This window comes from Thrips palmi, unplaced genomic scaffold (assembly GCF_012932325.1).
Source record: "Thrips palmi isolate BJ-2018 unplaced genomic scaffold, TpBJ-2018v1 HiC_scaffold_2, whole genome shotgun sequence".
Taxonomy (NCBI): Eukaryota; Metazoa; Arthropoda; class Insecta; order Thysanoptera; family Thripidae; genus Thrips; species Thrips palmi.
Window position 1 is genome coordinate 4,896,685 of NW_023144629.1, and position 24,949 is coordinate 4,921,633.

Sequence of the window (24,949 nt, forward strand, 5' to 3'; positions counted from 1 at the left end):
CGCGCCACCTACACCAGCAACAGCACAGCAGCGGCAGCGCAGCAACAGCGCACCATTCCGACACAAAGCGGCGCGTACAGGACCTCAGGGTTCATGGCGGGGACGACCACCCCGACGACGGCGACGGCGACGGGCCGCAGCTACTCATAGCCCGGGTCCCTGACCTGCCCGTTTGGTTTACAGTGCAGTAAACCGAGAAGATTGCCCCGTGTGCGACACGCATGGAGGAACTTAATACGGAAACCAGATTTCCGAGTGAGTGTTTTCACGCGCCGTTCAATTTGGGGTATCTCCGTCCATCTCAGCGCAGCCTTTGTTGAGCACTAAAAATACAAAAATGGTTTTAAAAAATCTCGCTGGCATTGTCTTGGCAGTGTCTCCTCGGCGGGGGTGGCGGGGCCGTAAGGAGAAAGAGAAATACGAAGTACCGCCGCGGGGTTGGCTGCACAGCCCGCACAGTCGTCGCTCTGTCTCTCTCGCACTCGCGGGGCGTCCCGTACGGGTGCGAGAGAGACAGACAGACCCTCGGCATCGGTCTGCCGCGCCGCACCGGTCTTCATCTCTGACCGCTCCTCCACTGTTTGCTTTCCATTACACCATATTTTGCTTGGCGGGGCGAGAGGCGCGCGTCCGACCGCGGCTCGCGCGAAGGAGGTCGGCGGCGTCCGAGTCCGAGCCGAACGGAAAAAAGCAGTGTGGTCGCCCTCGTCGCGGCGGCGGCGGCCTGGCGGTGGGGCTACTCAATGAGGGTGGGGGCAAGGCATTAACTTGTTGCGTCCCCCCCACCCCACCCCGCCACGCCACGCCACGCCACGCCCAACCCCTGTCGGCACAAAACCACTCAAGGCTTTCGACAAACCGTCGTCACGCATACGCCGTCGCGCCACCGCAAAAACGGGCGCCGGGTCGGCCAACCTCACTTCACAGCACGCCCGGGTCAGGCTGTCTCTCCTCTTTCTCTCCGGCCCGGAAATTTTGGCAGTGTACCGTGCGCTCGCCTGCGGGCCGCGCGCGCTGCTGGCGGGGGCGAACCTCATATATACTTCGAAGCCCAGAAATCAGTCAACATCAGCCCATTCCGCTCTCAATATTTAATCCAGGGGCGGATGGCCAGCGATGGAGCGGGCTAGCTGGCTTCGGTGAGCTGGGTCGCCGGCCTAGGCGGGGCGGGGCGGGGCGGGGTGCGGCGGGGTGCGGCGGGGTGCGGCGGGATCGTGAAAGTGCTGCCCGCCCGGTCACGATATATACTTCTTCCTCACGGCCCTACAGAGACAAGTGAACAAGTCAGGCCGCTCCCCACCGGCTATTTTTCGCGCCATTTTTTCTTCATCGAAAATAAGGGAAAGAAAAAAAACAGCCGCGATCTTAGTCGGGAAAAAAAATTGACCGCGACCGGCCTGGCGGGACTGGCAGCAGGAGAGAAGGGTGGCAAATCCGGGCAAGCGGCTCAAGACGGAAAACTGGAAGCTCAATACTAGTGGATTAACCTGACCGGAACGGGGATGCGGACCCAGAGCTTTGTATAGTGGCTATGCCCTCGGGCGCTCTCAGGACCCGAGAGTTGAACATTCGCCCTCTCTCTCTCGCACACACACACACAAGCACACGGGCACGCACACACGCGTAGGCAGCGTGATATCTTACAACAGCCCCCGCTGCCCCCACGGCGGCACGAAGCCCTGGGCCCTGGGCCCCACCACGTCGGGACGTCGGGACCCTGGGCAGACCCTCTTCCATCCTCGGAGCCGCTTTGCAACACAAGGATAAACCGCAATGCAATAACTACACGACAGGAAAGAAGCGGGCGGGGGGAGGCAGCGGGTGGGAGGGAGAGGGAAGATGGGAGCGGGCGGGGGAGGCAGCGGGTGGGAGGGAGAGGTAAGATGGATGCGGGAGAGAGTGCGTGGGGAAGGGTGGGGGCTAAGGGGATATATAAAGGCTGCGTGTGTGTTCTCGTGGGATTCTGGAGCGTGTTGGAATTTGTTGGCGAAGCGCGGTGGCGGGACGGGGCGGGGCGGGGCGGGGCGGGGCGGGCGGGGCGGCTGCAGCGCGTAGAACGGATAGGTCGGTACGTTGGCGCACTCACACACCGTCGCCGTTTCACTAGAAAAAAAAAGCAGAAAATAACATTTTTCAAGGTGTGTCGGTGGGCCGTTGTTCGACTCGACACCTCTCCGGTTAATTTTGTTTTCGGGTGTGGCCGCCGGCCTCCTCCAAGCACCTCGGCAACGCGTCGCCACGCCCGCCGCGCCTCGGCCAAGACGCGTGGCAAACTCCAACAGTAGTTTCAGTCCGGCTTGCTTGAGTTAGCGCGGCCTGGAGTCCTGGAATCCTGGAATCCTGGAGTCCTGGATCGGAGTGGCGCCGCCACCGCGTCGCCGCGTCCCGCCGCGCTTGCGACATGTTTGCTCGGGAGTTGGCTAGTGGCAGAATGAAGACGGCGGTGGAGTTTTGCGTCCTCGGCGAGTCTAGTCCGTCTCTCTCGCACTCACGAGGCGTCCCGCTGCGGTGCGAGAGAGACAGAGCGACTCTCGGAATGAGCTCACTACTGCTGCCTGCTCGCCGGCCGCCGCCGCCCGGTGGCTCTGGCGTGGAACGCGTCTATCTATACGGTCTCACTTAGCGGAAAGTTTGACAGTGGGTCGCCCGGCGCCGGATTGGTGCCTCCAGCCGCGCGCACGTGCTACACTACACTAGGAATCGGTTAACGCGGAGACAATGGGCCGCTGTAATCGCAACAACGCGACGTAGTCGTTTTCAAACGGAATGAGAGTGTCACCGCTCAAACTGGCCTCGCGCGCCGACGAGGTTCCGCGAGTCGCCGCGAGATGGCGCTGCGCGCGCCGAGCCGCCGCACGCTCGCGGTGGCGACCTAGGCTAGCGTAGTAACTAGTTTGTAAGCAAGTGTCTTTGCACTGTCAGCATGGCAGTTCGAATGTCACCGAGCTCATTTGGAGCGTTTTAACCCAGTGACCCGCTTCCCTTACTTTCGCGATTTTCATAGGGTCCCATTGCTAAAACGTAAGGCACCGCTTCCTCGTCAGAACGAAAGAAAAGATTACAAGACCACGTGCCACGTATTGAGTTCTTTCACGGGCACTGGAGGCGAGTCCGGGCAAATGGAACTTGTTTCTCTCTCGCTCGCTCCAAGCGAAGTCATTCCGGGTTTCGGCATTGACTCGTCATCCACCTGAATGAACCGACTTCTTTGCACTTCCCAGCACACTGATTTCCGAGAGTCGTTTTCGTCGCTCTGTCTCTCTCGCACCTCGACGGGACGCCCCATGAGTGCGAGAGAGACAGAGCGACGGATACGACTCTCTGCGGGTCGCCGGCTCTTGATACCGCGGCCAAGATTGGCCACGCCACTGTAACTACCCGGGCCGGGCCGTCGCAGCGTCGCGCTCTGTCTGGCACACGGCGCCGTAAATCTCCCGTCTCCCTCCCACCTGCTGCCTTCCCCCCCGATCGGCACTCGATTGACGGAAATATTGCCAATTAAACTATCGCGATGCGAGTGCAGGCCGCGCAGGCTGCAGCGTCTTGTTTTGGGGACCTCTGAATTTATCACATGGAGGGCGCGGCAGACAGGCAGCACAGCACTAGTGCGAGGGAGAGGGACGGCAGACAGGCAGCACAGCACTAGTGGGAGGGAGAGGGACGGGGCGTGCGATGGGACCGCCACGCCGTGGCTTGAGGGAGGCAATCAACCGACTGTGCAGGCAGGCAGCCAGGCAGCCAGGCAGGCAGGCAGGCGGGCAGGCAGCATGGGGGAGGGGTGGGGCCTTGCTGACCGGACGAATCTATAAGAAATGAGGATACAAGACGAAGGGCTCCAAGCCTATTTTGCGATGTGGGCGGCGGCCCGGCGGGCCCGGCCCGGGGCGGCCTGGCCTCGGGCAGCCCCGACCTGCGCGCCGCGCGCCCACAAGTACACTACCCACTGCGTGCCACTGCGTGCGTCGGAACGAAAATAACAACCCGACAGGAGATTGGAGGGTGTAATGCCCTCGGCAATGTCAGCATGGCCGAGTCGCGCGGCGCCGGAAGAGTGCTGGAGAGACGCAGCGGCCAAAAACGATGTTCAGAATCGCTCTTCTTTGGAAGGCAAAGTCTATGGTTGCTGCCGTCTCTCTCTCTCTCTCTCTCTCTCTCTCTCTCTCTCTCTCTCTCTCTCTCTCTCTCTCTCTCTCTCTCTCTCTCTCTCTCTCTCTCTCGCACGCTGTTCGCGGCGAGGTAAGCACCAGGTTCGGTGGCGTACGGAGACCCCCCCCCCCCCCCGCCCCCTGGCGCACTCAGGGGTGTGGGAATCCGACAAGATAGGGGATTGTCCCCTCTGCCTTTCCCGATCCCCCTCCCCCTCCCCCCTCCAGGAACGCGACCGCAAAACAAAGCTGTCGGGAGTGGGTTGGGAGAGGGGGGGGGGGTCTAATTAAACTGTCCACGCCGTGCATACAAATGCTTTTTATTAGTGATCTCGGAGGGCTCGGGGCAGGGGCAGGGACAACGCAGAGGTGCGGCCAAGGACCGAGGGGCCGCTGGCTGGCTGGCTGGCCAGCACGTGGTTTGCTGATTGCCCCAGGGCAGACGGACTGCTTGCTAACGTAGCACAGTGGGCCAGGAGACCGACGCCGGCGGTCCCAACTCGAGACGCCTTTTGAGCTCCAGAGTCGCTAAAGGGAACTCGAACCGAACCAATGGATTCCTCGTTCGAAGAGCAATCCAGTGGTCGGCTCACACGTTCGGTGCGAGTCCTGTTTAGTGTCTCTGGCGATAAAAACGCGTCTAGAGTTTTGACCGCCTCCGCCGGTCTTCTGGCCCACTGCGCGTCGACTCGTCGGCGGCTCGCCTGGTAATCCTCTTAATACACAAGTGCTCGACACTCTTCCCGCGTCCGCCGCAGCGCCGCGGCGCCGCGCAGCCCGCGGCCTCGTGGACCATTCAAGGTAATCCGATTGGAGGATATTAGCCTCCGAAATAAGAGGGCGCGGCCGATCGAACCCGCGACCTTCGGATTCGCGAGCAGCCGCGTAATCCACCGGGCTACTTGGGGCGACGGGTCGGGCGGTGCCGTGCCCTCGGCGTGACCTTCAGACCTCCTGATGCGCGGCCGGGCGCTTGGACGTGTTAATCAAAACTTTCCCCGAGAATGACATCAGAGCGCGCTGAGTGCGGCGAGTAGGCCGAGTAAAACACTCCGCTTCAAGGGACGTTCTTAAGCAGTGCGTCCGAGCCACCCGAGCTCCCTCAGCCTTCTGGCAGTGCGGGTTCGGCCGAGGTCGGCGCGGGACTGGTTTACAGTGCAGGCCCCGGCAGGGGCAGCGCACCCGGGTATCATCCGCCTTCTCCACCACCTGCTCCCTAAAGCGATATGAGGCCATCGTGGCGGGGCGGGGGGCGGGGCGGGGCGGGGCGGGGCGCCGGTCTTAGGTGCGGCCGTTTGGCGGAGGCCGAGCGGTGCGGCCGGTGTGGCGGTCGAGGCTGGCCAGGACTGCTCCGCCGTTGGCTCCGTGTGCGCCTCCGTACGGTGAGAGGGATTCTGAAAACATCATTTCTCATTTTCAGCAGATAAACGTCAGGCTTAGTTGTGACGCACGGTCGCGGGGGCGGCGGGGGGGGGGGGGGGACTCGACTGCAGGCAGGCCAAGCGGCGTTTGTCTGCGCTCGTTACGGGGTGCGCTCACCGTGCCGCGGGTTCAAATACCGACGCGGGCCACGCCTTTTTCATTTTACTGCCCCCCCTTTTTTTCGGTATAAAGTAAATGCTGACTAAGAATAATGCAGCGCCGTGTGTCAAAAACAATGGCCGCGTGTTCAAGGGTTTTCTTTTATTCCCGCCGTCCGTTTAATGGATGTAAAGACATCGCCTTTGACGTCGGCTCGGACCATAAGCCTGCCGGCCAGCGTCCGCAGTCCGCGCAGTGTGCCAGAAGACCAGTGGAGGCGGTCGAAATCCCGGACGCGTTTTGGGGTCTAGAGGTCACCAACAGGACTCGAACCGAGCGTGTGACCCCACCAATGGATTGCTCTCCGAACGAGGAGTCCATTGGTGGGGTCACACGTCCGGTTCGAGTCCTGTTTAGCGACTCTGGAGCTCAAAACGCGTTCGAGAACTGGCCGCCTCCTTCTGGCCCACTGTGCACCGGTACTTGGCGGCCGGACCGCTTTTTTGGCCCGCCCGGGCGCGCCTGTCCGGGAGGCTCGGGACGGGACGGGACATCAGCGGCCGGCCGCGGGCATGATAAATAGCGAGGCAAAAACTAGGCAAACTGCCGCAAGACAGAATAAAAATGATGTATAAAAGAGCTGGGCAAAAGGTAGAGAAAAAATGCGTGTCCCCCTCGGACGTCGTCGTCGTCGTGTTGTACGAAGAACCAGGTAGCGTTCCATTTGTCTTGTGACCCGACGGAGCTGCACAGCCACAAAAATTGTTTTTTTTTTTTTTTGGCTCCGCGCGACGTGGGCGCGCTGGACCGTGGCAAGTCGACTTTGCGATCTGTTGGGGGAGGGGGAGCGATCCCGTCCGCGCGCTCGGCGCGGCGGAGTGACGACTGTTTTGACAACGCCGCCAACTCTCGATGCTGCATGTCAAACACCCTAACAGTGGAGTGGCGGAGGACACGCCGAGCTTGGGGGAGGAGGACAGTCTCAACCCGGGGTGAGTAATCAATGCCCAGGTGTCGAAATGTATGGCCCTGGCGCCCTGGCCCGGGGGGGATGGCGAGCATCGCGAGGCCGAAGCACCCCCCTCGGCCTGTCACACTAACTGCCCCCCCCCCCTCCCCTCTCTCGCGAGGAACGCGGGGAAAATAAATGCGATTGTCGCAGAGAAGCTGGCCAACCCCACGCAAGCGGGCAAGGCCGCTCAGCCGCACAGCGAGTCAGCGTCCTCCTGGACACGTTTCAAGTCCCAAGGGAATTGAAACTATGATTTTTTCGTCGATTTTTTTTTCAGCAGATGATACCTTGACTTTAAAACATTTCATAATTTACGTAGTGCCCGGCCGAAGAGCCCCCCTCGCCGCCCTTGCAGTGGTGCAGCGGGTGCAGCGGGTCTCATTCGCATGCCGTGGCACGCCCCGACGAGGCCGGCGAGGACGTGGGGGGATCAAACACCCATTATTTCATTACTTTCCCTTTTTTAAACGAATATTTAATCTGACCGGCCTATTGTTTTCTCGCCCCTTCGCGCGCGCTTTGTTTACTCTTGTTGTTTTTTTTTGTTTACTAGTAGTGGTGGACAAGGTGGCCGCGAGACTCACAGGGGAAGATAGGAAAAGTGCGACAGAAAATAAAGAGAAGAAGGGAAGAAGGAGCTTGAAAACAATAACAACCTCCCGCGCGCGTCTAGTCCCAACCCCTTGGCTCGGCTCGCCTCGGCTCGCCTTGGCTTGGCGGGACACTTTACTGCTCCCCTGCCCATAATTGATGCCACTTAGGTGGGATGAAAAGTCGCTGGTCATTAAGCTGAGCGGGGCCGGGGTGTGGTGGTGGGGGGTGGAAACAACGGGTTGTTGTATACAGTGAGGTGGGGGTAAAGAGTTAAGTGGATGGCGCGGCAGTTTTCTTGAGAGGCGATCCAGTGTTAACGGGGCGGGCGGTGAAGTTAGATGGGGCGGGACCTTCACACCGTGACGACCTCCCCGTCGGGGGGCAACCTTCATCGTTCGAAGCCGAAGCAGGGCCTTCGAAAGTCACAACCTGCGCCTTCCAATTCCAGAAGTGCACTGCGAGACGACTGCCTATGCCCGAACGCCCGAAGGCCCGAAGGCGAGACAGTCATGCATTTGTAACAGTACTACTGTCTGCGTGTGTGTGTGTGTGTGTGTGTGTGTGTGTGTGTGTGTGTGTGTGCGCGTGTGCGTGCATAACGTGCGCCGCGTGCGTCTAGGCTGGAGAAAAGCTCGCTCCGCGGCCCGGCTTGCTTGTTGTCCGGCAGCGTCGTCGCACACCGGGTCCAGGAAGTGGGGGGGGGGGGGGGGGGAGAGCAAGGGGTAGGGAATGACAACATCTCATGCATAGAGAATGCACCGCTGCGGAATATGGCACTGCTGGAAGAGAGAGAGAGGGGGGAGAGATCTTGGAGCAGGCGGGGCGACGTTTCCGCTCCTTCTTCTTCTTCTTCTTCTTCTTCTTCTTCTTCTTCTTCTTCTTCTTCTTCTTCTTCTTCTTCTTCTTCTTCTTCTTCTTCTTTGGCGGGCCCGCGGCGCTGCTGCTGCAGGCCGCCATGCACTTCTTCTCGCGGGCGGTGCACTTGCAGGCCGTCTATAATTCAGTGCCTGGCTGGCTAAGCACACGTTCGGGGTGGGCCGCGGCGGGAGGCCTTGCAGTGGCGTGCCTTGCAGTGCAGTGCCGCGACGAGGGGTGGCCGGGCGGGGCGGGGCGGCCAGGATTCGGGGATTCGCGAAATTAGGGAGCAGGCTGTCTGGATCGTGGATGAAGGGTGCGCGGAGGGCGGGGAAGGGAAGGGAAGGGGTTGGGCGCGTGAAACAGTGGAACCTCCAGGAGGATTGGTGGAGTGGTCCTGTGGGAAAAAGGCACGTGCGCCGGGAGCCTGTGCTGCCTGTGCTGCCTGGTCTACCCTTCCCGGAATCCCCCCCCTCCTCCCCCCAGGTCGGCAGCAGTTTCCCGTCGGCGCGTTCCGCCCGCTCCATCAAGGAGAGCTTCCCGACATGGGCGAAGAACAAGGGCACATTATCAGCGCGTCATTTTTATCGCTGCCAGTGCAGGGGCGTGCGTCTGGGCAGTCAGTCCAGCCAGTCGGACGGACAAGCGCTGTTCCGTTGCTGGCTGGACAGACGGACGAGGGCGAGGGTTGGTGCACGCCGAGCCACAGTGGGCCGCGGTTGAAGCCCTGGACGCGTTTTGAGCTCCAGAGTCGCTAGCCTGGCATGCAGCCGCTGGATGCCTGTGGGTGCCGAAGTCGTGATGCTCCTCGCTGCAGGGTCAAAGCCAGGAGGCTCTCTGGGCCACACCGTGGGGCCGCGGGGGGCATGAAAGCGGCGGTGAGGCCCCACCGGCCCCACCGGGCCGGGGGCGCGGCGGCCAGAGGGGCGCGCCTGGCGCTCTGCAGAGTTGTAGGCGGTTGGATATGATCTCTCGGAAACAATGTACCGCGCGAATTTCCCCCCGCCCCTCATATTTTTTGACTCGCTGCGGCTGCTGCATGTCTCGCCGCGCCCCGCCGCGCCCCGCCCCGCCACGCCCCGCCACGCCTCGTCCCGGGGAGGGAACTTGGCAAGTCCCATTTGTCACTCGTCGGATAGCGGGGCCGGCCGGCTATCTCGGTGCGCAAGATGGTGGTATCTCAAGGAGGCCCGGCGTGACATTTTTTTGGCCGGCCCGGGCCGAGCCGCGAGCCGAGCCACGCGGTGTGAGCGCGTTCGTTCGGCCGCTCGATCCCCTGCCCTTGCTCCCACAGCTCACTTTTACTTTCTTACTTTTTTTTCTTCCAGTGTATTTTTCTCCAGTTTTTTTTTTCCGGCGTGGAGTCAGTCAGCTGGTGCGGAATCCACTGACCGCGCAGTGCGCGACGCCCTTAAACAAGCCCAGCCCAAACCCAGCAGTGTAGCGGCGGAGCGGCGAAGGGGGAGCGACTTCTCTGCTTATTCAAGGATTACACATTGACTGCCGGTTCCACCAGTCTAAAACCCCCCGACCCGAGCACATTCAAGCGCGTTCACACACACACACACACACACACACACACACACACACACACACACACACACACACACACACTCAAACTCCCAGGCCAAACGTACGAGCAACGGCCCCCCACACTCACCACCACCACCACCACACGCGCACTAGCTAACACACTAGCGCGCACACACACGCACCATTATTGTCCCCCCCTCCTTGGGCGCGCGCGGTTTTAAAATGAAACCGCTGTCGCCATTTTGTTCGGGCGGCACGGCGACCGTTGGCGGCCGGTCGGCCCGAAGCAGGAGAAAGTGTTTCCGGCGAATCTCCTTTCACTGTTTCCCCTCCTTTTTTCTCGCGCGGTTTTCTCCCACACCATTTCTTTTAAGGGCGCTGCCCCCCTCCCCCCGCACTAAACAAGGCGAAAGTAACAAGCTCGACTTAGCCAGTTGCAGTGTACCTCACTCGCACGCCTTTTCGCTCTCTGCGGGTGTCTGTAGCACAACATGCACCAAGGTCGTTTGAAGGGCAAAATTTTGTAAGGTTTCAAGGTCAAGAGCGTTTTTTTTTTTTTTGCCTCAGTTTTTTTTTTTTTTTTTTGGGAGGAAATAATAATATAGCGCAGCGATGCCATGGTAAAGTAGCAGGCAGGAGGATGTGTTCCGATATGATGCCGTCGCAAATTGGGGGGAGGGAGAGGCCGTGGCCTACGCACGCCACTGCAAACAGGAAGGGGTCGGTCCAATTTGAGAGGGGAAAAAAATCGGAATCCGGAACAGACCCACAGTACATGGACATAAGGAAGGGACCGGCCGAAACCGAACAAGCAGGTAATTTTTCATGACGCTGCAAGGGCTCAAGCCTCCGTATTTTTGTAAACAAAACATTTAACACTAAAAATCCATGGACTGACTGGGTGTTGAACCCGGAGCCCCCGGCTTGCGAGTCGGTGCCTCTGCCGACTCGGCCATGTGAACCGGCCGGAGCGGAGGGGTCTGCTCGTTGGGGGTAATGAGGACCCCGAACGCAGATTGGTTTATTCGGGAGACGCGTAAGCCGAACAGCCGCTGCAGCCGCGTGGCCAAATGCCTCAATCCAACTTGGGGCCCTGTTCGGGGCTCGGGCCGGCTGCTGCTGAGCCTGCCTGCCCCCGCGTCGCAGACGGGCCGGCGAACAGACGGACAGACAGGCAGACAGACAGACAGACAGGCAGACAGACAGGCAGACAGACCGTCGCAAGCTGCAAGCGCGTACGGTGTACCGTACGTACGGCGCTTTCCATGCGATTAAAAGCGCGCTCCAACTCGGCCACTTGGCTGCTCCGCGCCGCCTTCCTCTCTCTCCCCCTCCCCCTTCCCTCCCCCCTCACATCGCCGCCGCCGTGTACTTAATCCGTCACTTGTGGCCGGTGACGGGCGGGGCGGGGCGGGGCGGGGCGGGGCGGGGCGTTGCCGCGGGTCTCCGTTTGTGGGCCGGATTAAATGGCGGAATTAGCGCAGCTTGTGTGGCGTCGCTGTGTGTGTTCAGGCCCCCGGCGGCGCGGCGTGTGTGTGTGAGTGTGTCTGTATATTCTGTCCCCTTCGACCCCCCACCCCCTTCCATCTCATCTGACGCCTCGCCCCGGCGGCGGCGGCGCGCGGCGGAATGGCCAAATCTGGCTTCCGTTCGATCCGGATACGGTTTCGGCACAGCAGCGGCGGCGGGTATAGCAAATGCAAGTGGAGTGGGGGTGAGTGGGGGCGCGAAAGCGAAAGCGTTTTCTCTTTTTTAAAAAATATTTATTTTTATTATGTGTGTCGTTATGGTGTGCGACGGTTTTCATTTTTATCTCTTCTCTGCGTGACGACGACGTGCCGACGCGGTCGAGACGCGTGCCGACGTCGTGGTGCCGAGCTCGCGGGGCTTTCTACGCGGACGGGATTGAAAAGTGTGGTTAACACGATACGGCCGCGGGGGCGGTGGCGGCGGCGGTGGTGGCGGCGCTGCGGGGGTGATGACATGTGTGGTGGGGCGGGGCGGGGCGGGGCGCCGCACGCACGCACTAAGCGTGGAAAAATCGGGCTATAAATCTCGGTGCCCAGCCTAATTGGCTACCGAACCCCTTGCTGGGCTTTAAGGCCCCCTTCCCCCACCACCACGCCGATCGGGGCTAGCCAGCCAGCCAGCCAGCCAGCCAGCCAGCGACCGCACCAGTCCTCCCCGGCGGCCATCAGAATCCACTTTGGCTTTGAGGAGCGCAGGGGCGGCGCAGGGGAAGCGCGGTGCGGTGCAGGGGGGGGGGGGCTTCAGAAAATGACCGCCAAGGCCGCGCAATAAGAGCGGCAGTGTTTGTTAAAATCTAACAGAACAGACTCCAATATCGGCCAGTGCTAAACAACAGCCAGGGCAAATAGTCGGGCCGGAACTTCCCCCCTTTCCCTTTCCTGTGCCCCCCCCCCTCCCCCCCTCCCCGGACGGTATTGAAACCAACAGGTGTGCCGCCTTTCGACTGCTTTGGGCCCTTCGCCTTAGGCTGCAGTGCCGCCTTTTGTGCCTTTTGTGCCCGTCCCACCGGCCGCACTACGCCACGCCAGTCGTCAGTCTGCGGGGACAAACGACGAAAAACGCGGTAAACAAAAACAAAACCCGAGCGGATTCGGTCTCCGCTCGAACCGACGCGGCGGCGCGCGCGCGTTCCCTGCCCCTTTTTGTTGTTGTTGTTTTTCGGAGGGAACTGCATATAGGGTCGCCATTTGAATGAGCGCAGCCTGAGAGCCCCCTCCGGCCGGTCCGGCATTGTGTGTGTGGGACTTTTGTGCTTTACGGCGTTAGAGAGACAGAGAGAGATGCAGGGGAGGGGGGACGCGGTGGATTAGAGCGGCAAAGGGTGCGCAAAAGAGAGGGGGCAGAAAAAGGGTGGTTTGGGGTCTGGGGTTTGGGGGTCTCACCGGCGATTACAGGCAATATCCCCGAGGGAGTCGACGGGAACCTCTCCCCCCTCTCTCTTTCTCTCTCTCTCTCTCTCTCTCTCTCTCTCCTTCCTCTTCATCATCTTCACACGCGTCCTCCTCTTCCTGCCCCTTCTTCGCGTCCTCCACGCCCCCGTCGAGGGGCAGGGTGGGGATGGGGGTGGGCTCGCCCCGCTCTCCGGGGACCAGCCAAAACCCCACGTCCTCGACAAATGGCAGGTCTGTGATTTATTGGAAACGAAGGAACTTTTAAACTGTTGCCATCTGGAACTCCCCCCCCCCCCCCCCGCCACTCCGACCAACTTCCGCCTCTCCGTTACGTCTTGTTTCAACAACACACCTTTTAAAAACTGTTTGCCGCGAAGACAGGCCGCCGGGCCGCCGCCAAAGAATGAAACAAGAAAAAAAAGGAAAGTGTGTTTTGCCCGAGCCAGAGCTCCACTTTATCCTGGCTCTGGCCGCCGCCATTGGCGGGCGGGCTCTGTCTCGCTCTGTCTCACTCGCACCTGCGGCACGCACCGTTGAGTGCGAGAGAGAGAGGTCCGAAATCATGCTGCAGGTGGGCAAACACGGAGTGCACCACACGAAGAGGCCCGCTTCGATGGCCCCGGTGAATATGTGGAATGTGGAGCCGCGTGGTGAGGAAGGCGGCGATGAAGGACGAAGAGAGAGAGAGGAGAGAGAGAGAGAGAGAGAGAGAGAGAGAGAGAGAGAGAGAGAGAAGAGAGAAGGCGGCGAGAGAGAGCAAAGGTCGTGGAGATCGGGGAAAGAAGGGGTATATAGTAGTGCGTCGAGCGGGGAGTGGGGGGGGGGGGGACGGGTTGCAATTCCAAGCTCTATAAATCAGCAAGACGCTCGTGGACCCCCGCGGCGGGGCGGGGTGGGGCGGGGCGGGGCGGGGCGGGGCGGATAGGGACCGGAAATGGTTTCAGCCGCTTCCGGCTGGACTCGACCGCCTCAACAGCCGAGCAGCGCATTTTCACTCTCGAGTCAGTTAGGAGCCAGTTTGGGAGCGGGGAGCCGAGCCGACGATCAGCCATGCTGCACACGGGAGCGGCCTGGCGGGGCGGGGCGGGGCGGCCAGGGTAGCGAAACACTTTCAGCTCAAGTTATAATTCACTATTAATATTCAGAAAGCCGACATGACGCATCGGCGTACGGGGAGCGTCAGGGCCGTGCCGGCGGGGCTGGCGGCAGGCGGGTCTGACCGAGCTGCCGGGCTCCGCGGGGGCCGCCTGGCGGTTACGGCGAGAGTTTTTGCGGCGCAGCCAGGTAGCGGCGAAACTAGGAAAAAAGTGTAGGGAAAATGGCGCCTCAGGCCTTGCCTCAGGCCGCTGTCTACATCATGATCGTCACGGTTCAAGTTGCTTCGCGCCTCGGCGGTGCACAGTGTAGCGGCACCGCCTTGCGAGGAGCGCCTTTCGTTTTCACGGCGCGGCTTACGTCCTCATTCGCAAGTCGCCGCCTTCTCGTGCAAGTTTTCGGGGTCACCTTTCGGACGAGCCCCTTCGGACGCGCTGTGGAATTCGGCAGCCCAGCCGCGGGCTGGAACCGCCCGGGAACGAAGCGCCATTAACAGTGCCGAAAGTATAACCATTGACTCTGGCGGTGCTGCTGGGCCTGGCTCGGGCCTGGCCGGGCCGTGGCTGTGCCGACGGGATGGGCACGGCGCGGGCCCGGGCCGCTGTGATGCGAGTTAGGCCGATGCGGTGGGAGTAGTGCTTTTGTGGTTAGCGCCGCCTCACGCCGCTCACGCCGCCGCCGCCCCCGCCGCCCAGAGTTTTGAGTGCGGTCGAGACGCGGGGGGCGGCGGCGGCGGCGGCGGCTTACAGGGCTGGACGATCACAGCGACAAGTTGGATCCGCTGTGCGACGCGCTGCCGCGCCGCCGCCTGGCTGTCAGCCCGCGGTCACGGAGCGGGCGTGACGCACACTGAAAAATGGAATTACGTGCGAGCGTGCGCGTCACGGCGGCGCCGGCGTGCGTGCGTGCGTGGGCGCGAGGAGCGAGGAAGAGAGCACGCTGTGGGGACCTACAGATGTTCGTGCCCCCACTCCGGGCCTGCACAGTCACACACACTGTCGCTCACACACACATACATACACACACGGCCTGGGGTGTGGGCCGTGCGGGCCGCATATATCGCCCGGCGTGATGACCCAATATAAAACATGGGCCGCTCGTCGACAAACAAATGGGTGGCGGGAGACACCCGCAGGCCCCTCCCTGTCCTCCGGCTCGGCTCGGCTCGGCTCGGCTCGGCTCGGCTCGGCTCGGCTCGGCTCGGCAGTTCCAGTGCCGCGCGTATAATTGTTTGTAGCGCCAGCGATTGGAACACCAGGTGATGAGCTCTCTGCTTTCCACACCGTGTGTCGTCTGCCTGCCCCCTGCCTGGAACCGACGCGCCGAAAAATGATTTCACCGAAAAATACCCCTCCGCTCTGTTCGGTTGCTCACCCTGAGACGAGACCTTTGGTTGCCGCGACCAACCCTCGCCGAGGCGCGGTCACGGTGTTGTCGCCACAATCAGAAAAACAATCACCACCACCTACCCGATCCACTCCGACCGCTGCGACGGACTCCTGATTTCCGTGTGTGGACTGTTACTCCACTGCGAGAGTTAGTTCCTCATCCGCCTCGCTCGCCCACAAACGAACCAGCGACGCATCTCGCATTCAATCTCGCGCTGTCTCTCTCGCACCCGCGGGGCGTCGCGGCGTCGCCGAGGGGTGCGAGAGAGACAGCGAGAACACTTGCCGGCATCCACTTATTCCTCATTACTTATTCCCAGTCTTGCCTCGTCTCCCTCGCGCGAGGACTGCAAGGACCGCAAAGGACCGAGTGCCGCTCGGATTTTGATTCCGTTTCCGTCGCTCCGTCTCTCTCGCACTCATGGATCGTGCCGGGCAGGTGCGAGAGAGACGGAGCGACGACTCTCGGAATCAGTCTGCAGTGTGGTGACAAGTGCGATTAAAATCTCCGGCTGGCGCATCGCCACACGCATACACACATATTCGGGGCGTCCCCGCGCGGCCCTGGGTCGTGTGTGGAGGGGGGGGGGGGGGGGAGCAGGAGTGCCCTCGCGGGGGCACTTTATCCTCGTCCCCAGGCCTGGGCCTGGGGGTGGCCGGGTCTGGCCGGGACCCCCTATGCTTCTGCTGTTGTTTGTTGACATGTCCTTGTTGGTGTGTTCGCAGCCACGAATGACCAGAAGACCAACTTCGCCGAGCCCATCCCCAACGTGACGGTGGCCCTGGGCAGGGACGCCTCGCTGCCCTGCGTCGTCAACAACCTAGGAACCTACAAAGTGAGTCATTAAACATGAAATACGTCCACACGTTTTCCTCGCATTCCTTTCCCCCGTTTTTTTTTTTTTTTTTTTTTGAAAAAATTGTCGCATTTGAGGTCGCATTCATAAATACGCATGTGTGGTTTGGTCGGCGACGACCCCTCTCTCTCTCTCTCTCTCCCTCCGCCGCGGTTGCTGCGCGCTGCGGCATGTGAACGTGCAGGCAGCAGGCGGACCGAGGCGGACTGGAGCCGCGGTGTTTTACAATGCAGAGCGCTTTGATCGCGCGTGTCACTACGGCGCTCCATACACGCCCCGGGGGAGCTTTCCGCCTCCCCTCCCCTCCCTCTCTTCCTCCCCTCCCCTCCCTCCCTCTTCACCTCCCCTCCCCTCCCCCGGCGTGCACCTGCACCACCGGCCCTTGTCTCGCCCATACATCTTCATACGGTGGTGTGCGCACCGCGTGGCGTTAGGAGGCCCCGCGACCGCGGTGCAGGATCAAGGCAGGATCGGAAGGGAGAGGATCAGAGAGGATGGGGCGGCAGGGTTAAGGATCAAGGACCAAAAATCAAGGATCAAGGCAGGATCGGAAGGGAGAGAACATGATAACAGAGCAGCATCGATCAAAATGACTGCTCCGTCTCTCACAATCCGCTGCGGAATTACCCCTGGAGTGTGACAGGGACACAGCTCGCGGTTCTAAACGGGGCCGCCGGCTTTCCTTGCCGTCGCTCCCGCTGAATGTTTGAGGTGCCTTCGAAGCGGACGGCTTGCCTGACGGACGGACGCTCGGAGTGGCTACCGGTGTCGCATCTATTCCGGGACTCGTGTGTGCCTCTCGTGCCTCGAGCCTCATTCCACATGCCGCACGACGCGGCCGACGCGGCGCTGCACTGTTTGATTGGACCGCGACTCCTAACCGAATGGTCAAGTTTTCGCCAGTTCCACTTCTTTCTCTTTCGCGCCGATCGTGTCTGCCTGCGCGCCACGTCCTTTTTTCCTCTTTATCGTTTTCTTCTCTCTCTTCCTTTTCTTCTCTCTCTCTCTCTTTCTTTTCTTCCCCCTCTCTCCCCTCTCTCTCTCTCTCTCTCTCTCTTTCACGCGCACGCGCTGGCGCCGTCTCTCTTTTCTTTCACTCCTCGCAACCTCCATGTGAAACTTGCCACTTTGGCTCGGACCTTTCCCGTCCAGGAGCTTTGCGTTCCTGTGGGGTGGGGGGGGGGGGGGGGGGGGCTCTGCTGGAGAGGGAGAGAGAGCTGGCAGGCGCGAAAGACGAGAAGTTTCTCACATGCTTTTGGTGCTGGAATTAACAGAGTTCACATATCGGCATTCCTGTAGAATCTTGGGCCTGTTTTTGACCAACGACTATGGAGCTCAAAACGCGTCGAGAGTGGTTTTGGCTGCCGGCGCCGGCGGCCGGCTGCGAGGTAGGCTTCCCGGCCGCTGCGGTGCGTGGCGGGCTGGCCGACCCTCGAGTTTGCGGGCGCGGGCCGACTCCCCGGGCAGCCGGTACGGTGCGGCGTGGCGGGGGGGCGGGGCGGGGGGGGGGGCGGGGGGGGGCGGGGCGGGGGGGGGCGGGGCGGGCGGGGGGGGCGGGGGGGGGGGCGGGGGCGCCCGTCAAACGGCGTGGCGGCGAAAGGCGGCGGCCGGAACCCTCTCGCCGCGCCGTGCCCATGAGAGCAAATTTTACGGTTGGTTACTCACTTGCGAGCAACAGCGGGGCGGGCGGGGCGGCCGGGTGGCGCGCCGCGCACCCCGCAGCGGCCGAGCCTGCCCTGTTGCTGGCCACCGCGTTTCCGCTCGCGAACCATTGACGCGAGCCAGCCAGGCAGGCAGGCAGGCAGGCAGACCGGGGCAGTACATCACGCGCAAATGGCAGCCCGCGTTGGTAAACGCTGCACGCTGCGCACACACTGTGTGCTGCAGTGTGCCAAACCTGCAAGCCTTGACCCGGTTCCATTCGCTTCCATTTACTCTCGCCGTGCGCCGCTTGCTGCGCCGTGCGTGGTACACTGTAAACATGCCCAGTTATCCCGGACTGGCGATGACAGTTGCGGCCCCGCTAGGGGTGCCGCTTCCCCGCCGCCGCGGGCACCGAACTGTAACCGCCGCTGAGAAGGGTCTGCTTGCTCACAGCGCCGAGGTGGGGCAGCGGGGCCGGCCGGCCTGGGGCCCGGCAGATGGAGTGGTCTGAAGGCTAACAGGCAACAGGTGTGTCTAACGAAGGCGTCAACACTATTCATCAATGGCTGGCGGGGCGTGCGGGGGTGGGGGAGTCCCTGCACTGCGAAAGCGCCCTGGCAGGCCTGGAAGGCTGCAGAACGGACACACAGTGGGCCAGAAGACCAGCGGAGGCGGCCGAAACTCAAAACGCGTTTTGAGCTCCAGATTCGCTAAACAGGACTCGAACTGAGCGTGTGACCCCACCAATGGATTCCTTGTTCGGAGAGCAATCCATGGTGGAGCCATAGTCCCATTTAGCGACTCTGGAGCTCAAAACGCGTCCGGGATTTTGACCGCCTCCGCCGGTCTTCTGGCCCACTTTGAGATGAACAGACGGGCAGACGGTCTGTCCGGATAGCCGGATGGATACACTGGCAGAAGGGTGAAGCGCGGCATTGATCTGCGAGACGCGGGAGGACTGAGGGCTCGCTGGGGTGCAAACGATTGGTAATGAGTGACGATTCATGTCGAGGGGCAGCGCTGTCTCTCTCGCACCCCACTGCGGGTCGGGGGACGACCCGTGAGTGCGAGAGAGACAGGACGCGGGGCCGCCTCTGCACGTCCGGGGCTTACTGCACGCGCCCCTCAGAGCCGTATTCCCTGGAACCCTCAAACCGTCTCCGTCGTCGACCCGTTTCTTTGGCCTTCCGGGGCTCCGTGGCCCCGCGGGCTGCCGCTCTGCCGTGGCGCCGTCACAGCGGACTGATTCCGAGCGTCGTTCTCGTCGCTCTGTCTCTCTCGCAGCGATACGGGGCGCCCCATGGGTGCGAGAGAGACAGAGCGACGACGACGACTCTCGGTGTGCAGGCTGCACACTTGACTGCGCGGCCACAATGCAGTACTCGGCGTCCGTCCGACCCGACAGAGGGCAGGGCGGGGCGGGCAGAGGCCGTCGTCGCCGAGCCACGCCGAGCAACGCGAAACAGTGCAGCAGCGCGGCAGCAGCGTGGCATTGTCCCGCCAAGATTTCTTCGCACCGACCGACCGCCCCCGCGGCCCCCGCCTCGAGCCAGAGTATTGAATTTCGCATACCGCGCAGCGCTCGCGCCACTGGGGCACGGCACCGCACATGGTCGTTGTTGGGGCACTTCTTGGCAAGCTGTTGGAACGCGCGGCCATTAGCCATAGCCGGGCCTAGGGAGCGCGTGGCGCCCAGCGCCCCGCCCTGCGCCCCGCCTGGCCCGGGATTACAGAGTTGTCCGGCTTTGGCGCGCAAGTCGGGTGGACTTGGCCACCTCCAAGAAGTGCTGCACGGCGACACGGCAACCGCCACACTGTGGCCTGCAGCACTCGTCCCGTGCATGCTTCCCCCTTGTTCGATCGCGGGCCGAGACAATGATAACGCAACAGCGGATCCGACTGCTGGACCGTTCCCGTCTCCACGGGACAGGGCAGAGCGACGCTCGGAGTCAGCCCGCGGGGCGCTCTATTATAGACGAGAACAATGTACCATACAGCCGGTCGCTCGCTTTCCCCGCCCCGTGTCCAGAGAATGGCCCGCCAGCCCGGACGGCCCGGCCCGGACGTCCTCTGACACGCCCGTAATTTTTCACAGTTTGCAGCGTCTTCTCGCAAAACGCTCCCTGATGGATGGCGACGGCGAGCGGGTTGGGTTGATCGCGGACGGGCCTTTGCCGCGCGGCCCGGCAGGCAGATCGTGCGCTCTCTCTCGCACTCGCGGGGCGTCCCCTGTGGGGCACTGGGGGTGCGAGAGAGACAGCGCGACGTCCGGAAGCGTCGCTCGGCGTCGCTCGGCCGGCCGGCATGTTGATGGCATGTTGATGCAGCCTTCGGCCTTCGGTCCGCCCTGGGCCTGGGCCGCCCCCGCCGATTGGACTATCAAGCGACTCCCCGGACAACCCACGCCGCCCGGCCTGGCCTACGCCCCCCACGCGAGCCGGCCTCTCGGGCCGGTGAAAAGTAAAACATAAAAACGTGAGGAGAGAGAAAAAAATTGCATTTCGGCTCGCGGCGAGAAGGGGGCGCGGCGAAGCCGGAACACCTCTCCGCGTTGCCTTGCTGGCATGCTGGCCCGCCTTGCTGGCTTGCCGGCCCGCCTTGCTGGCCCGCCGCCGGCTTGCTGGCTCCTTGAATGAGTTTCACAAGCAATGGCGTTGTTTGCGCCGTAATAGGAAGGCCCTCTGGATTACTTAGCCCATTCTCGTCCAGACACCCTTTCCACCTCCCCCCCCTCCCCCCCCCCCCTCCTCCTCGCTGCGGCTCCAGAGGGCCCAGGGCCTTCTGCTCCCAACACACCATGTGCATATTCATCGCCGGCCAATCTGCAGAGGAGCATACCTAGCAGCTGGGTCTTCTTTCGCGTCCCGCCACGCCAGTACCGCCAGTGCGCCGCCTCTCCCTTCCTTAATTCTATCCTTGCATTCCTCCTCCGCGATTCCTCCTTCGTCCCCACCATGTGTCCTTCTACTCCGCTACCTTCTGTCTTCTTTTCATCTTCTATTTCTCTTCTTCTTTCTTCTTTTTCACCTTCAATTCCTCTCTTTCGTCCTTCTTCTCCTTCTTCAACTCATCCCCTTCCTCGTCTCCTTCTTTCTCCTCCTCCTCCTCCTCCTCCTCCTCCTCCTCCTCTCCTCCTCCTCTCCTCCTCCTCCTCCTCCTCCTCCTCCTCCTCCTCCTCCTCCTCCTCCTCCTCCTCTCCTCCCCTCCTCCTCCTCCTCCTCCTCCTCCTCCTCCTCCTCCTCCTCCTCCTCCGCTGCAGCCCCGGCAGGCCCCGGCCGCTATACGGCAGTCCAGGCAGCTCCCGCGCGCGCTTCGCGCACCAGCAATGGGCTACTTTCACAAAATTGAGTTTCGGTTGGGAGAAGTGTGTGGTTTCCACGCAGTATAGTGAGCCGAGGGGCGAGGCGGGAAGCAGGAAGCCCGTCGGGGGGGGAGGGGAGGGGAGGGGAGGGGAGGGGGAGGGGAAGGGGGAGGGGAGGGGGGGGGGGGATGGCCGGCAGCGCCGCGGTGCGGATGTGTCTAGCGAAGTGCTTGCTACCTACCCCCTTCCCCCTCCCCTCATCCTTGGGGTGCTTGTTCCCGCAATGCTGCCAAGTAGCCTGGCTGGCCGACGCGGGGCGGGGCGGGGCGGGGCGGCGTGTTGTAGCGCAGGGCCGGGCCACGCACTGCATCCACGCCGGACAGCCGGGAAGAGCTATGGCGCCGGGGGCGACGCGGCGACGCGGCGACGGTCGCAGAGGTCTGTTCAAAGCGTTGATCCTTGGCCGTGGAGGCGCGCGCCCGCCCGCTCTCTCTCTCTCTCTCAGCCCCTCTGGAGGCCTTGCTGCAGACGCATCTCCACAAATCATCTTGGAGAGACTGCCCCCCCCCCGCGTCCGCGCTCCCTCCGCGGCCTTCTGGGCCGCCATTTACGCCGCCATGTATTCTTAATTTAGGTGTTTGGCCTGAAGCGACTTAGCGAGCGGGTAGTGGCGCATCCGGGCGACCCCACTGGCAGAAAGAACAACACGCCAGACAGCGGGGGGAAAAAAGAGGGAGAAATAGAGGCAGAGTGGAAAATTTAATTTATTTATGCTGAGCGTGTTAACCAGAAAAGCCTCCTTCCTCTTCCGGGAATCGAACCCGCGACTCGTGTGGAGGCAAAAAAAGAAATGATTAATACCTTTTTTTTCTGGCCTCCATTGAAAAAAACAGTCGCGAATTTTGATTCATTTATTTATTTTGCCATAGAGTTGCCGAGATTGGTTCGTGGTGGTTTGCGCGGTGGTCGCCAGGCGCCGCGCTGCGACGCGCCGAGACGCGCTGCGGGCTGTGGCGGGTAATGCAGTAATGCCCGTGGGGCTCGAGGGCTCTCGACGTGGTCTGGAGGGCCTCTGCCACCTCTGCCGGCCTGGCCTCGCCCCGCCCGGCCCGGCCTCGCCCAGCGCGCACGCGTGGCCATGGCGGCGTGGCCCGTCCTATTCCGACCATAGAAAAGTCATATTTGCATATCAGAAAGGGCGGCCGTGCTAGTACCGCGCTAGTGCCACACCTGCGTACGGCGAGCGGGCGGGGCGGGCGGGGCGCCTTGATGGGATGAGGGGAAGAGGAGAAAAAAACACTTCGCCACGCGCTTATCATCTTTTTATGTACCTGACCGTGGCCGAATGGGTAGAGTCGCCGGCCCGTATGCTCTAATGTCATGGTTCAAAACCTATGTTTTTTTGTTTATTTTTTTTCTTTAGAAAGTTTTCTATGTTGTTGTTTGTTTTTGTTTTTGCGCGCGGGAAAGTTGGTTGCATTCACTTCATGCCTCCGGTGTTTGTGTTTCGTGGAAAATGATTGACAAGGCGTGACTGCAGCCTCCGAAGCGCCTCCGCCACGCGGTCACCGCACTGTAAGGACAGAACCTCGAGGCGGACCGGCCGGCGTAACGCCGTTCGGCTATTCGTTTGCGCATTTGCACACGCAGAGAGTGTCCTTGGTCCTTGTCCTTGGCGGGGTGTGCGGGGTGCGGTCGCCCGGTGACTCGGCGGGGTCCTTGATGAGTGCGACAGGAGGGACAGGCCTCGTCAAGGACCGCCTGTCTGCCAGAGAGTCCTTTTCGTCGCTCTGTCTCTCTCGCACTCGCGCGGCGCCCCGTGCGGGTGCGAGAGAGACGGAGCCACGAATCAGTCTGGACCGGCCTGCGCCCTGGCCTGCCAGCCCCGCCTGCCCGGCTCCCTAACAGCCCATGAATATGCATAGCGATTCCTTCACCGACCTGTCGGCTTATGCCGGCCACTATCTAGGGGAGGGGGGGGGAAGTGAAATTCGTTTGCAGTCATCAAGGCCTCCTCAGCGGCTCCCCGTCGAACTGCGCGTGTTTGATTGCCCAGCCGCCGCGGGAGAAACCGAAACAAAAATGCAGAATTCTACGCGTTTTAAAAACATTTTTTTTTTTTTTAATTTAGCATGATGCATAGTGCACTGCCGCGCGCGCGGATGGAATAAGTTGTCGAGCGCTTGCAGTGGTGCAGCGCGGCGCCGCGAGACGCGTTCGCCGCGCTTTCAGTTTAGTTGCGAAACTGTTTAATCCATAAAATGGAGCAATTAATTTACGCTACACTGCGAAGGCGCGCGCGCCGCTGCCATGCCGCTGCGGTGCACCGTGTCTACCAGACTGCAGGCCGGGCTGGGCCGGGCCCGCGCGGGGGAAGGCCGCCCTGCAGACTGATTCCGAGAGTCGTTTTCGCCGCCCTGTCTCTCTCGCACCCACACGGGGCGCCCCACGAGCGCGAGGGAGACAGAGCGACGGAAACGAGTCTCGGAATCAGACTCCTGGAAGCACTGAGGCGAAACCACAGCGCCGCCGAGGAATGTTTGTTGTCCGGTGCGGTCTCGACAGGGGCGGAGGGGGAGGAAGGGAGGGAGAGAGAGACAGAGAGAGAGAGAGAGACAGAGAGAGAGAGACAGAGAGAGAGACAGAGAGAGAGACAGAGAGAGAGACAGAGAGACCTTACCTGGGCATTCCTTGCGCCTTCTATAAGTGCGACAACAACAGTGGCTGTACTCGCACCAAGTGAATTATTCCCCATGCCAAATATGGCTGTTCTGCACGTCTGTTTGAGTGTGTGTGTGTGTGAGTGAGCGAGATTTGCGCGTGTGTGTGTAAAGGCTTATCGAGCGCGATTCGTAATTGGTTGCACACGAGGTTGTTGTCATGGTGACGTCTGTCGCTCCGCTGCCGCGCTGTGACATCGGCATGTGCCTCCTCTATATCTCTCTGTCTCTGTCTCTCTCCATATTTCCACGCTTCGTCGGCATTAATTATGATCGGAAACCGTCCTCGGCCGCGCAATTCGTGGTTCAGGGCTCGTCGGCAAGACAAACCCAGATCCAGTGTGCCATTTTTTTTTTTTAAATTTCTTTGTCGCCTTTAACTCTCGTTCTTTTAACTTCCTCGCGCGCAGAGGCACATCTTTATTTGAATTTTTGAAAGATACAGGTTCGTCTCCGTGGGCGGGCCGGGCCGGGCCCCACCGGAGGGCCCTGCTGTTGGTAACCCTCCAGGGGGCTTCCGAAGCAGCAGATGAAATAAAACAAAGAAAAAGTGGGGCGGTGGAGTGAGGTGGTGGGAGCGTATAACTCTTGCTGGAGAGTCTCTCCACCGCGGCATGGCTACGGATGGCGCCTGCGAAAGACACATAGTCCAAGGAGGAGGGGGAGGGGGAAGATACACTGGTAAAACCGAAGCGCAGTGGCACGCTTCATTCCAGCGCACAACTCAAGCTTCAAGACGCTTGACGCTTCAAGTCGAGCTTAGAGAAGAAATGCCCCATGGCACTCACATAGGCAGGCACTACGGCAGTGGTTCTCAACCTTAGGGTCGCGACCCCAAGTGGGGTCGCGAAAAAATTTTAAGGGGTCGCGGCGAGGTACCTGGGGTCGTGTTTTGGGCCGATTTTAAGCAGCAACTGCGTCTGATCCGAGGCGGGCATTTTGCTCCCTCAACCGGCAATTGGTCTTTGAACCTTCCTTTAGCATGCCTTTGTTACGGAGTGTGATTATCAGTCTTAGTTTGGGAGAAGTATTGTCTCAAAGTTTACCAAAACGGTCAGAAATGTCTTTGAAAAATCGTGTTTTGGGCCTATTTTAAGCAGCCACTGCGTCTGACCCGAGGCGGTATTTCGTCCTCCTTCAACGGGCAATTGGTCTTTGGACCTTCTTTTAGCATGCCTTTGTTACGGAGTGTGATTATCAGTCTTAGTTTGGGAGCAGTATTGTCTCAAAGTTGGCCGAAACGCTCAGAAATGTCTTTGAAAAAACGTTGTGCCTGTTTTGGTCAACTTTGAGACAATACTGCTCCCAACTAAGACTGATAATCGCATTCCGTAACAGAGGCATGCTAAAGGAAGGTCCAAAG

At 61.1% G+C, this 24,949-nt stretch overlaps 1 protein-coding gene across 1 annotated transcript in view; it reads left to right on the forward strand.

The window, feature by feature from the left end:
- Positions 1-24,949, forward strand: part of LOC117647300 (lachesin-like) — an 88,827-nt gene that overhangs the window by 46,096 nt on the left and 17,782 nt on the right. Inside the window, exon 2 of the mRNA XM_034389007.1 lies at positions 15,791-15,900. Coding sequence (XP_034244898.1) covers positions 15,791-15,900 — 110 coding nt within the window. The remainder of the gene's footprint in view (positions 1-15,790; positions 15,901-24,949) is intronic.